General features: G+C 34.0%; 1 protein-coding gene across 3 annotated transcripts in view; it reads right to left on the bottom strand.

Annotated features, from left to right (window-relative positions):
* Positions 1-752: 752 nt before the first annotated feature.
* The window catches only part of LOC127872961 (uncharacterized), an 87,111-nt gene continuing 73,657 nt past the window's right edge, over positions 753-14,206 (bottom strand). For 2 of the 3 annotated variants that reach the window (XM_052416483.1, XM_052416485.1), the window contains one exon: positions 753-5,368. In XM_052416483.1, the coding sequence (XP_052272443.1) occupies positions 4,376-5,368 (993 nt within the window). In that variant the 3' untranslated portion in view covers positions 753-4,375. The remainder of the gene's footprint in view (positions 5,369-14,206) is intronic. The other variant, XM_052416484.1, reaches the window with a different exon arrangement.

The raw sequence follows: 14,206 nt of genomic DNA, 5'->3' as shown, positions 1-14,206 counted from the left end.
GTGGGCCAACAAATGTTGTTGTCATGTTTGGGCATACGCTGGACTTGTGCTTTATGTAGGGGACCCGAAGCAGACTTCGGATAGAAGCTTTCGGCAAATGACACAAGCAAACTAGTGGACGCGTACCTCTGATCTAGCCCTAAACCTTTCGGCGAATGATAATACGATATTCAAACAACGATGAAGCCTGCTGCAAATATATAATACTACACAACAAAGGGGTGTTTTAAACATCCATTGTATTAATCAAGAGTTCGGCAGTTCGTTTGTTGTGTTGAATAAATGACACAATCGAGTCTTACAAGAATCAACTGGTAGGCTCTATGATGGAGGTTAAGAAACCATATATCTTCTGAATTAATTTTTGGGTAGCAATTCCCACGTCCTTTAATACTCTTAAGGGAAAATGTCACATACGCGTGTATTTTTAATCTTAAGATTTCTTTGAATGATATCGTATGCAAGAAACAGTTGAGCATTGAAGTTTCGTGGCTAGTTTTTATATCCATAGTTTTAAAACGGAATAAGATAAAAACTTATTGAACAGGAGCCCATGATCTTTTAAGTCATTGTGATATCAAATACATCGTTACATGGAATGGTACCATTTACCAATCTATTGAAACATGCAGATGGATTTATTGAGTGTTATTCTTACAGCAAAATCCTCATCAACAGCCATATGGCCAATAGTATATTTTATAAACAAAAGTTTCATGATCCTAACTGTACAAGAGAAACACAAAAGCATGTTTATATTAGGTTGTATTCAAACAAAAACGTAATTCCATAACATACAAATAACAAACATGAACAGATAAAATCATCAAACTATCACATGCTCTGATTTCCTTGAAAATTGAGAGTTTATGATTATGTCTTTAATTTCAATGTGAAGGACGTGAATATTCTATTAATATCTACACTTTTGAAAACCGGGTGGGCATATTATGGAAACATCTTGCAATTTTTAATAATGTAAACTTTCTTTATTAAATGGAATGTAAAAGCTTTATTTTATATACACTTATATACAATTAACTCGATATTATCCGGCAAACGACCGCTACAATGTAATTTTCACACAATGATTTTTTTTTAGATAACAGATAATTAATCAGGTACAAAAGTAAATAAAATGAACATTCATCTCTTCACTTGCCATGCTGTATTTGTTACATCAAATTAAAACGACATGCGAATACAGGCTCGTTTCAATTGAAGATCTAAAAATAAAGCATACAAAACTAACGACGTATACTTGGTGACAAAAATAACCCAAAATATCATCTCATTATAAGGTAAACATTGAACTTATTTTGTGAAGAGATAAGGGAATATATTATATGCTGGACATGAAATTAAAACTCGGAAATAAAAAGGTGCCTGAAACAACGTTAAAAAATTCAACCCTGATTATACAAGCCATACCTTTCAAGGTTTTCCAGACAAATTAGTATGTTGATCGTTTTTTTTAGTGACCCTGCTTGTCTTGTTACCAACTTGGTTTAAATTGTCTAGTCTTCTGTTAATTATCTTTATACATTTATTCACAACTTTTTTGGCATTCCCCTTTCGTACGTTTTTTAAACAAGAGGGCCAAGATGGCCCTAGTTCGCTCACCTGAGTGGTGTCGGTTCATTTGACCTTTACCAAACGCCAAACTTGACCTATATATTGTCCAGACAAACATCCTGGTCAGGTTTCATCATTATTGAACCAAAACTCTGGCGTATGGAGTGTTTTGGTTTTTTTTGGTAAGATTTTACCTGGTGACCTATATTTTGAGTTGACCCCCCTTACCAAACATCAAACTTTGCTTAAAAAAATTAATATTTTGACCAAGATTCATAAAATCTGAAACAAAATTGTGACCTCTAGAGTGTTTACAAGGATTTTGTATAATATAATGAAAATTTGGACAATCTAAGGTCAATAACTATGGCATTAATTATGTGATTTTGCTCATTATCAAACTTGACTGAGATCTTTCAGCAACTTTCAAAAGAATGCTTGAGAAGTGTGAATGCTAGAGTGTTTACAAACCAAATGTGGACAAACAGACGGCAGACAAAGACCAATTCTAAAACCTGGGCAATCAGGTGAGCTAAAAAGTGTGTTTCACCGATCTGAGCCATTTTCCAACTTGTCCGAGAAATCAATAAAACTAATGTATTGACTAAGTTTAACGATGATAAGGCAAAAAATGAGACTTCTATACTGTTCGATCACAAGGTTTCTCTGTAGTCACATTAGGAAAACTGCCCCCCCCCCCCCGGCGGCCATGTTTTTTACCGATCGGGACCATTTGCGAACTCATCTGATATATATATATATACCAATCGTTTCACCAAGTTTCATGACGATTGGGCAAAAAATGTGACTTCTAGAGTGTCCACAAGCTTTTTTACTATATAAATATAAGAAAACTGCCCCCCCCCCCCCCGCAGCCATGTTATTCAACTGACCGGAACCATTTTTTAACTCGACTCTCGTATCAGGAAAACAAATGTTCTGACCAAATTTCATGAAAATTGGGCCAAAAATGTGACTTCTAGAGTGTTCACATGTTTTTACTATATACATATACAGAAAAATGCCCCGCCAACTGGCGGCCATGTTTTTTACCGATCTGGACCATTTTCGAACTCGTCCGAGATATCAATAAAACCAATGTTTTTTCCAACTTTAAAGATGATTGGGCAAAAATCGGACTTCTAGTGTGTTTACAATGTTTCTCTATAGCCAAATCAGGTAAACTGCCCCGCCCACTGGCGGCCATGTTTTTCAACGTACCAGAACCACTTGTGAACTCAACCAATATATCATTAAGACAAACATTTTGACAAAGTTACATGAAGATTGGGCATGAAATGTGACTTCTACAGTGTTGACAAGGTTTTTCTCTTTTTACCTAGTGACCTAGTTTTTGACCCAGCATGACCCAGTTTCCAGCTCCATCGAGATATCATTTGGACAAATCTTCTGACCAAGTTTCATGAAGATCGGACAAAAAATGTGGCCCATAGTGTTTACAAGGTATCTCTATAGCCAAATAAGGAAAACTGCCCCGCCCACTGGCGGCTATGTTTTTCAACAGACCAGAACCACTTTTGAACTCAACCAACATATCATTAAGACAAACATTTTGACAAAGTTTCATGAAGATTGGACATGAAATCTGACTTCTACAGTGTTTACAAGGTTTTTCTTTTTTTGACCTAGTGACCTAGTTTTTGACCCGGCATGACCCAGTATCGAATTCGACCGAGATATCGATGGGACAAAGCTTCTGACCAAGTTTCATGAAGATCGGAAAAGAAATGTGCTCTCTCGAAAAGACACTGTATTATTATGAAAACATTAATAGTCAAAGGGGAGTAAATACTGTAAACTTAAATGCAGTATTTGAAGAGTTGTCTCGCATGTAACATGACCTTAATTCGTGATTGTTTACATGCCTTTTTACTATATGAATATAAGGAAAACTTTCCCGTCCCCCTGGCAACCATGTTTTTCAACGGACCGGATCCATTTTCGAACTCAACTCTCATATCAAGGAAACAAATGTTCTGACCAAATTTCATGAAAATTGGGCGAAAAATGTGCCTTCTAGAGTGTTCACATATTTTCACTATATACATATAGAGAAAAATGCCCCGCCCACTGGCGGTCATGTTTTTTCACCGATCTGGACCAATTCGAACTCGTCCGAGAAATCAATAAAACAAATGTTTTGACCATCTTTCATGATGATTGGGCAAAAATTGCCAAATAAGGAAAACTGCCCCCCCCCCACTGGCGGCCATGTTTTTCAACGGACCGGAACCACTTTTGAACTCAACCAACATATCATTTAGACAAACATTTTGACAAAGTTACATGAAGATTGGGCAGGAAATGCGACTTCTACAGTGTTTACAAGTTTTTTCCTTTTTTGACCTAGTGACCTAGTTTTTAACCCGGTACGACCCAGTTTCCAACTCGACCGATATTTCATTGGGACGAAGCTTCTGACCAAGTTTCATGAAGATCGGACAATAAATGTGGCTTCTAGAGTGTTTACAAACAAATGTGGACGGACAGACGACGGACAAAGACTGGTCACAAAAGCTCACCTGAGCAATCAGGTGAGCTAAACACATTTTTCCTTCAATCGCAACCGTTACCAGTTACCTTTTGTACCATAATACCGAAATCTTTTTATTCTTTTTTTCTTTCCTGCCTTATTCCCGACTGGGATTGAATTGTCTTTTCTTCTGTTAATAATCTTTTAATTCTTAACGCTTGGTTGATTCACTTTTGTTTTTATAATAGTTTTCTTTTCTGATTTATTCCCTACTGGTATTGAAATGTCTTTTCTTCTGTTAATATTTTATTTATTCTTAATCTGTTTATTTTTAACGCTTGGTTGATTCACTTTTGTTTTTATGATAGTTTTCTTTTCTGATTTATTCCCTACTGGTATTGAAATGTCTTTTCTTCTGTTAATAATCTTTTCATTCTTAACGCTTGGTTGATTCACTTTTGTTTTTATAATAGCTTTCTTTCCTGCCTTATTCCCAACTGGGATTGAATTGTCTTTTCTTCTGTTAACGATCGTGTTATCCTTAACGCTTGGTTGATTCACTTTTGATTTTATGATAGTTTTCTTTCCTGCCTTATTCCCGACTGGGATTGAATGGTCTTTTCTTCTGTTAATAATCTTTTTACTCTTAACGCTTGGTTGATTCACTTTTGTTTTTATAATAGTATTCTTTCCTGCCTTATTCCCGACTGGGATTGAATTGTCTTTTCTTCTGTTAATAATCTTTTCATTCTTAACGCTTGGTTGATTCCCATATGTTTTTATAATAGTTTTCTTTCCTGCCTTATCACCGACTGGGATTTTATTGTCTTTTCTTCTGTTTATAACCTTTTTATTCTTAACGCTTGGTTGATTAACTTTTGTTTTTATGATAGTTTTCTTTCCTGCCTTATTCCCGACTGGTATTGAAATGTCTTTTCTTCTGTTAATAATCTTTTTATTCTTAACGCTTGGTTTATTCACTTTTGTTTTTATAATAGCTTTCTTTCCTGCCTTATTCCCAACTGGGATTGTATTGTCTTTTCTTCTGTTAACGATCTTTTTACCTTTAAACACAACTCTTCTTGCATTTCCCTTTTCTCTGTTTTTTCCTATTCTTCCTTTATTTGCAACTCTAACAAGTATTCCTCTTCTACCACTATTCCCAATTATTTTTTTCTTCTTTTTTCCGATGTTATTTCCCAAATTTCCTTTGATAGTAACTCTTCTCTGATTCACCACTTTATTTTTCTTTCCTCCTTTATTTCCAACCCTATTTAGAACCCCTTGTTGTTTTGAAATCTGAAACAGAGTAATTGTACATGTAATAATTTGATTACAACAAGAGATGTGTTTGTGTCAGAAACACAATGCCCCCTATTGCGCCACTTTGAAGCCATATATTTAACATTTGACCTTAAAGGAGGACCTTGACCTTTCACCACTCAAAATGTGCAGCTCCATGAGATACACATGCATGCCAAGTATCAAGTTGCTATCTTCAATATTGCAAAAGTCATCGCAAAACTTTAACCAAGGTTAAAGTTTTAAGTAAAAGTTTTGATGACAGACAGAATGACAGACAGACAGGCCAAAAACAATATATTCCCGGTCATTCGACCCGGGGGCATAAAAAGAACTCTCATTTTTGACGATGCTGATTCAGCAAAGCAGCTCCTCTAAGTTATCATACCATGAACAAATTCTTCACAATGGCAACCTATGTAAAAGGCCGAGCCAGTCCGATTTTGTAAACTATTTTTTCAATCGGCATACCTCGCTGATTATTTTTTGATAATTGTAGAGGCAGCTTGGTTTCCGTCTTCTTTCAAATTTATCGAGAGGTTTGGGACAGGAACCAAACATGAAACTGCCAGGTGGCACTTCAAACGCTTGGACGCTGGGAAAACCCCAAAAGTAGTTATTTTCAGATTTGATCGAGAATGCAATCTGCCTCCCAGTTTCGCTGAAATGGTCAAGTTCCCCACGTACTACTTCCCCGTACCCTCAAAATGTTTTTCGTGCTCGTACCCAAATTTTGTTTCGTAGCCAAATTGTGTCTCGTACCCAAATTTTTTTATTGGCATCATTTTTTCGTTCCAAATTTTTTTTCGTACCCACAATTTTCGTACCCACATACACAATTGTGGTGTTGTAGATAAACTTAAATTGATGCTTTTATATCCATCCTCATCAAAAGCATCGTCACACCAGTACTGTCAGTACTTTGATCTTGAATGAAATGCTTGTTTGTCAGAGGCAAAAGCAGTTCAGTCACAAGAACTGGTTTTCCAAAAATCCAAGCTAGATATTAATGACGTTTTGCCCAAGTAACTTATATATAGTTGATGCATAAATAGATATTAATGACGTTTTGCCCAAGTAACTTATATATAGTTGATGCATAAAATGTCAGTATTTCGAAGGAATATTACTGTAAAAGCAGGAGTATGGCTCATAAGCACTACTCTTCCAATCGTTGATATATATCTTTTTTTGCAATGTGAACTCACATGATATGCAAGATATTGAAAATGCAAATATTATCAATTAATAGGTGACAGATACTCTCTAATTACAGAAGGAATTATTGTTTTTGAGCAGTGTACAACTCATTTATAAAAACATTATTACTTATTAAGTTTCAAGAGCATTCATCTTATAGATTTAATAATTATTCCACAAAAAAATTGTATTTGTAAAAAAATAATAGCAAAAAATAAAAAATGGAAGCAATATATACAGTTCATATGCACTGCACATAACAATAATTAGATCTAGTTGCATATTTATATAGAGTTTCAAGTTGGTAACTCTTACTTTCCAGGTTTGCTTCAGACACAATTTTAGTGAAAATGCACAAAGTACAATTACTGTTCTCAATATGTAAGCAAGAGTTATGGTTTTTGTGTAATGCACATCCCCTCCATTAATCAGATATACCTTTCTATTCATTTTCAAGTTTTTACTTCTTCTTTTACTTGTCAAGAGATTCTCCAGACAATATTAAAGTACACATATTAGCATAAAGCATTGACTCTTTAACATAGGTGAGCAAGAGTTATTGTGAACTGAACAGCCACTCAATAAAGTTTCAAGCTTATAAATGTTCTTTTCCTTTAAGATATACTTCAGACAACATTTTAGTACAACCATTTGCAAAGTGAACATACTCTGAAAAGGTGAGCAAGACATGGTTCTTATGCATTGAACAGCACTCTTAACAAGATCTACCTACACATGAAGTTTCAAGTTTATACCTCTAACAATTGTTGAAGCTTGTTCCAAACAAAATCGAAGTATAAGAATATTCACTAAGGCAATTACTCTATTTAGAATGGGGCAATAGTTCAGACACACCTGCTCACTAAACACATGTAGAAACTAAACTTTAATGTGCAGATATAGAGGATATTTGTTAATGTCAGTGCAAGATCGTTTGTTATTTCACGAGTGATCATAAAAAATATATTTTCACGAGTGGCGCAGCCACGAGTGAAAATATTATTTTTCTATGATTACAAGTGAAATAACAAACGATCTTACACTGACATGAACGCATTTTCTGTTTCTTTTATGCCCCTTTTTCAAGAAAATAATTACCAGCTGTTTCCCTTTCGCTGAAAAGTGACCCCTTCTCCCGTGGCGTGCCTTAATACAGTTCAAGCCACAAAATGACGTCATAAGTGTGACAAAATGACGTCATTATACCAGCGAAATTCTCCAGTTAAACTCTTTCAAAATGTAAATAAACGGTGAAAAAGCATACAATAAAAAGAAAATGTGAAAGATTCGGTGGAATGTCGATTCTAATTCACTCGGGATCATAGAAAAAATATATATAATTATTTATGATAATCTAAAATTAGAAAAGGGAGTTCTGAAAATTTGTTCTTTTCAACGATGAAAAGAACAATTTGTTTATTTTCACTGCTGTTATTTCACTTCAGAAATGTAATATTTTATCATGAGGTATAAAAGAAACTGTGATGTTTGTCTAAAAACGTGGTTTTTATAAAGTTTGTTTACTCTGTATGGTACAGGCAAGATATGGCCTATAACAGTATAAGAACAAATTAAAGTTTTTACTTTACGATACATATATAAACAACACAATTTTACCCATAGGACGGAGCTAAAACCACCATACAACGTAGTCCGGCAAATATTAAATACCTAAAGCTTGTAGTTCAAGAAAATAAGTTTTTTTAAAGTTATTATCTTTACAAGTCTATATTAGTCATGTGACCCCTGGGCGAGCTTAGTTCTGAACCCATTTAATGGTTTAAAAAGAAATTATTTGAGAATTTATTTGAGAAAAATTATACATGTTACATGGTTAAAGTGTTACGAACCAAATACAAAACCCTCGACCATTGGGTTTCATGGAATATTTAAAACTAACTTATTTTACCAATTTAAATAGGCGTGGCAAGTTTTGACAACAGGGGCATTAGCGGGGTATGATTGAAAAAAACAACAACAGAGGACCACTTTAAGATGTTTCATGACGATTAACACACTTTTGAGCCATGCAGTTTCAGAAAAGATTTAAAACAAGAGCATGTCACCATAGGATGACACATGACCCCTATAAACGCTTGGATAGAAGATATAAGCATTTTTCGAAACCTAAACGCAGATTTCAAAACCTTAACGCGGACCCATTGTTCAAGGTCACAGGGGTGAAAATTTGTGTGCGTATGGAAAGGCATTGTCCATATACACATGCATACCAAATGTGAAGGTTATATCTCAAGGGACATAGAAGTTATGAGCATTTTTAGAAACCTACACGCAGATTTCGAAACCTAAACGCGGACCCTAAGTTCAAGGTCACAGGGGTTACCATTTTTGTGCGTATGGAAAGGCCTTGTCTATATACACATGCATACCAAATATGAAGGTTTTATCTGAAGGGACATAGAAGTTATGAGCATATTTCGAAACCTAAACGCAGATTTCAAACCAAAACGCGGACCCTAAGTTCAAGGTCAAGGTCACAGGGTTTAAAACAGTTTTGAGCGTATGGAAAGGCCTTTTCAATATACACATGCATACCAAATATGAAGGTTATATCTCGAATGGACATAGACGTTATGAGCATTTTTCGAAACCTAAACGCAGATTTCGAAACCTAAACGCGGACCCTCAGTTTAAGGTCAAGGTCACAGGGGTAACATTTTTTGTGCGTATGGAAAGGTCTTGTCCATATACACATGTATACAAAATATGACGGTTTTATCTCAAGTGACATCGAAGTAATGAGCATTTTAAGAAACCTAAAGGTAAAGTGTGACGGAAGGATGGACGGACGGACTTTTTGCCCTCCTTCGGGGCATAAAAATACACTAACATAATAAGGATAATTCCTTAACCCAAAGGTCATAATTTGAAAAATGTTGGTAGAGGACCATGGTATGATGGTCGACACTTAATATAAAAAACCTTAACATTTAGGTTTAAGATCAGCTTTTTAACAGATAAGTACAATTATAAAAAATAAATCCTCTTGGCACAGCTAGTTTTGACCTCATGTGGGGCATTATTTTAACAAACTTTACAGAAGACAAACATACCATGCTTCATGATAAATACAAAACATCTATGTCTTGAAGTTTCTGAACGAAAGAGTTTTCATTAAATAAATATAAGGGAAACGTCAAACGTCTTGTGAGGGCCAATTTTGAACCCATGGCTAATATTTGAACAAAAATTCCAAGAGCACTGCCATACGATTTTACACTCCAAAAATTAAACCTAATTTGGACCTGTGATGTGTTTGCAGCAGACTATAAAATGCAGATAACATGTTTTTACGATTCAATCAACATGAAGGTAGCTTCAGTTTCATAAATCGCTGAATATTTAGAAATTAAGTTTCACAGTAAAATCTTGAATATACCAAGATATAGCATTAACAACATCAAATAAAAACAACTAACGGCAATAATTTTTATTTAAGCAAGTGGATGGTTATGGTTCTTGAGCATGGTACTTCTCCTCATGAATATGGCGTATACATCCATTAAATCTTAAATAATGACTGAGATATTACCAATGTTTGACACTAACATGAGTCCGGTAGTCAAATAATCAACATGAGACTTGGGCTCTTTGTTTTTGTGTCAAGAAAGTCTGTCAGACCTCCTTCAAAATAATCTTTCAATGAGAAAAAAATCCTCTTGTGTCTTATTTGTTTCACTAGATCCGAATGTATGAACTTCAGCACATCATAAACCTATGTCACATATCATTCTGCTTAAACAAATAAACAAAAACAAAACAATCAGAAATTATTAATTTTTTTGTTTCACGTCAGCAGTTAATGCTTGTACTTAAAAACACGTGTATGATAGTTTTCGATTCACTTTATCTTTCTTCCCTTAATATTTGGAATCATTAGTGATATTATAGGCATTTTTCACTGTTGAATAAAATTGTGTCATTGTGTCGTATGAACAAATCTGCATGAATACTACATTATAGGCATTTTTCACTGTTGAATAAAATTGTGTCATTGTGTCGTATGAACAAATCTGCATGTAAACTACATTTGGACTCAAATCGTACATCAAATCATTTCTGTCTTCAGTTGTCAAAACACCTATATACTGTTTGATTCCAATAATGTCGCTTTAATGGAATTACCATTTTTATTCATTTGCTTCTTAATATTAAATAACCTAAACTTGTTTTATTTGTAGCACAGCCCCATTAATATTTTTATTTAGTACTGCCCTTGGAATTTGTTCACGTCATGTCATTCACAGTTGTAATCTACATGCATAGGTCATTGGGTTTATAACGTTCCATTTTATTTATATTTTCTCTCTGATAGGCGTTTCTTGTTTGATTTAATTATTTTTAATTTGTTTAGCAGTCACATAAACAACCAAGCTATGTAATATGGAATTTTTACACCCATTATTGCTGCTTCTTCCTATATTTGCGCGATGATTATCTGAGATATTAACTCTATGATTCTATATTCTCAAATCTTTTTTATAAAGAAGGAATGTAGTTGACAATTGTTAATAGTTTTATTTGATCGTTCGTCAAAAAGTTGTAATTCTGTTACTCTTGTATCTTCAATGCAATTGAGTAATTAAATAGTAATTAAATTGAATGCGTTTTAATTCCCTTTTATTATTGTTTAATTTGAGTTACAATGCTATGACGTTAAATTTTATTTACACTTAAATGTATTATGAATATTGCTGGGCCAAGTGTGAGGTTGAGCGCTCTATAACCAGGTTTAAACCCCCAATGCTTTGCATTGACCGTTCCAAGGCGGTGACCCCAGCTTTATTCATATTTTGTGTTTATGTTGGTTTGTATTGTGCTGTATTGTGCTGTTTTGTACTGTTTGGGCAATCGGTCACTTGCCTTAAATAAAGGACCAACTAATTGTTTTTAATGAAAATTCAATACTGCTCCAGCAGCTGGAGTTTCACTTCTTTATATTGTAGTGATAAGGGCAAGTTTATAACTCCATATAAAGTTAACTATTCCCTTAAGAATACTTTCTTTCGTTTAAAAGTCCCGGAACACTGAAACTTGGAATAATACATGCAACACATTTGATTGTTAACATTAATAACGTTGAAGATTGATAGTTAGGCTATATGCCTCCAGTAAAAACGCAAAGGACAGCAAAAAATGTATCTGCGTTAAACCATGTAAAAACATGACCTTAGTATGCCCATAAATTCGAGTTCAATAATCCTATCTATCTCCTGTGTGATTTAACCAGTGACAGTACTGTTGCACATTGAAAAACAAAATCATTGTATGATGTGATTAAATACAGGTGATCAGCAATCAGTTTCTTATGACAACCCTGTATCAAAGGTCCTGATAAGATATGTATCTGTGAAAAATTAAAATGGAACATATCTAAACTCTAAATACGAAACAGTAAAAAATATACATCTATAGCTATCATTACGTACACAACTCATGCCTTATTTCAGTTTTATTCTTTTTCGGCGTAGCTGTGTAAGCCAGCTTTTCACCTTACCTGACTTGTGTAAGTGTCCAAAAATTCATATAAAATTTCCCGCGGCTTGACACGAATGAATACACTTCATTTATTCCATTGGCTGATTTGAGCATAATCCCACAGAACATTGGAAACATGACCGCATCTTTGTAGTATAGCATGTAACACTTTTTTACTGCGTGTTCAGCATGAAACAATTGTATCTCAAATGAAAAGGCTTGATGGATAGAACAGTTTTACACTAAACTCTTGACATCAATACAGTTTGTGTTTATCCCTTTATTTTCAGAGGATTGTAAGCATCAGAGTGTATTAACTTACAGGCTATGCTCTCATATTAAGTAATTAGTTCCATATAGCTGTCTGTGTACTAATATATTTAAGTTCATAAAAGTATCGTTTTTCCCTATCCTGATATTCGTTTTGGCCAAACCATTTTTAATTGTTTTATAAATTGAACATTAAAACATCTAAACGTATACATTTTAATACAAGCCGTCGTTCCAGCAGTGGAAGCGTGACTTAAATTTAATGTACCGGTATTGCATTCCAACCCGCAAGGTAGCAGGGTCAGTTCGCGGCCAGTAAAATAATCGTTGTATAATATAGACGCTATGGCGTGAACTAGGTGAACTGGAATTTTCTTTAGACCAGAAATATGTTAAATGAAGATATTCGGCGATATAATTACGGTATGTCAATAATAGATTCTTAATGTGTTTTCAATAATACTATGATAACTATTATTTTTTATGCCGCCGAAGGTGGGCATATTAGTGATCGCATTGTCCGTGTGTCTCTGTGTCCGTCCGTCTGTCACACTTTTGCGTTTAGGTTTAAAAAAATGCTCATAACTTCTATGTCGCTTCATATGTAACCTTCATATTTGGTATGCATGTGTATATGTGTCTATCCTTTGTTATCTTGTTTAAACATGTCTTTGGGAAGATTGACAACTTGACTATTTCAAATAATTTGCCGCATACATACTTCTTGGAGGCTGATACAATTTCTCAGCAAAAGTAAAAAAAAGCAAAAATAACTTTACTGAACATAACAGAAAGAATCATGAGTATATATGGTATTTTATTGTTGAGTCGTGGGTTCTTTTCGAGTCACGGTATAGAGATCGTGGGGAATCCCTTGGTAGAACGATGGCACAAGATTAAGTTTGTTATAGAAAAGTTTTTACTCGGTCACCATTGTTTTTACTGATCAAAACTGCGACAAAAACCTGTCAATATTGAAATTAATCATAAATTTATATTTTCTTTTAAAATATTTTCTTTTGTTCAAATAGTGTTTCAAATCGTTTATTTATGAGTATTTTCCTTGCTACATCGTCAGTTGTCATTTTTCACAAGAAATTGACCACCCATGCAATGTCAGATTTAGGGTATTTATAGCATGCACATCTTGATATTGTAACAGCCAATCAGAAAACACTTTACTTTCAAAAAGGTCGTTAGACACTATAACACAATCGAATATTTTGATGTTTACAGTCAATAAACATCAAAGAACAAAGGTCTAAATTTATATACATTATGATTAGTGGAAAAGTATTCATAAAATATTTGTGATCTAACATATCTTTATTAAAATTAGCCACGCCTCAAGATGAATATATCATAGATAAATATTATAAAATACAGTCTTAATTCGAGATATTTTTCATGGCTGGTACATTCTTTCAATGAAATACATAGTACTACAACAGTTAATGATAATAATGTATATAGATGATATTTTCTAAACTGTGTTAGATGTTTTATCATTTCATGATTATTTGTTAACTTTAGTGGTAAAAACTTAGTTACAATAATCCAGCTCACAGCTACTGACCCTCCGATTCGCTTGGGTTGTAACTGATAAAGGTTTTTTTCATGTAAACTCGCAATGGAAAATGCCAAAATGTTCAGAATTTTGAAATTATTTTTTTTATTAAACCAAAACATTTAACCCCAAGGAAAAACTACAAGGATTTATTGTGTGATTAGTGGAAACACATGTACCAATAAACCTTTAGCAACAACACAGTCATGTTTAAAATAATTATCATATTAAAAATTGTTGCATCTGTTACAGTAACAGATGCAACTTTTTTCAACTACTTATCAAAATGTTTGTTTTAA

This window comes from Dreissena polymorpha, chromosome 3 (assembly GCF_020536995.1).
Source record: "Dreissena polymorpha isolate Duluth1 chromosome 3, UMN_Dpol_1.0, whole genome shotgun sequence".
Taxonomy (NCBI): Eukaryota; Metazoa; Mollusca; class Bivalvia; order Myida; family Dreissenidae; genus Dreissena; species Dreissena polymorpha.
This window is presented reverse-complemented; position numbering and strand designations above follow the sequence as displayed.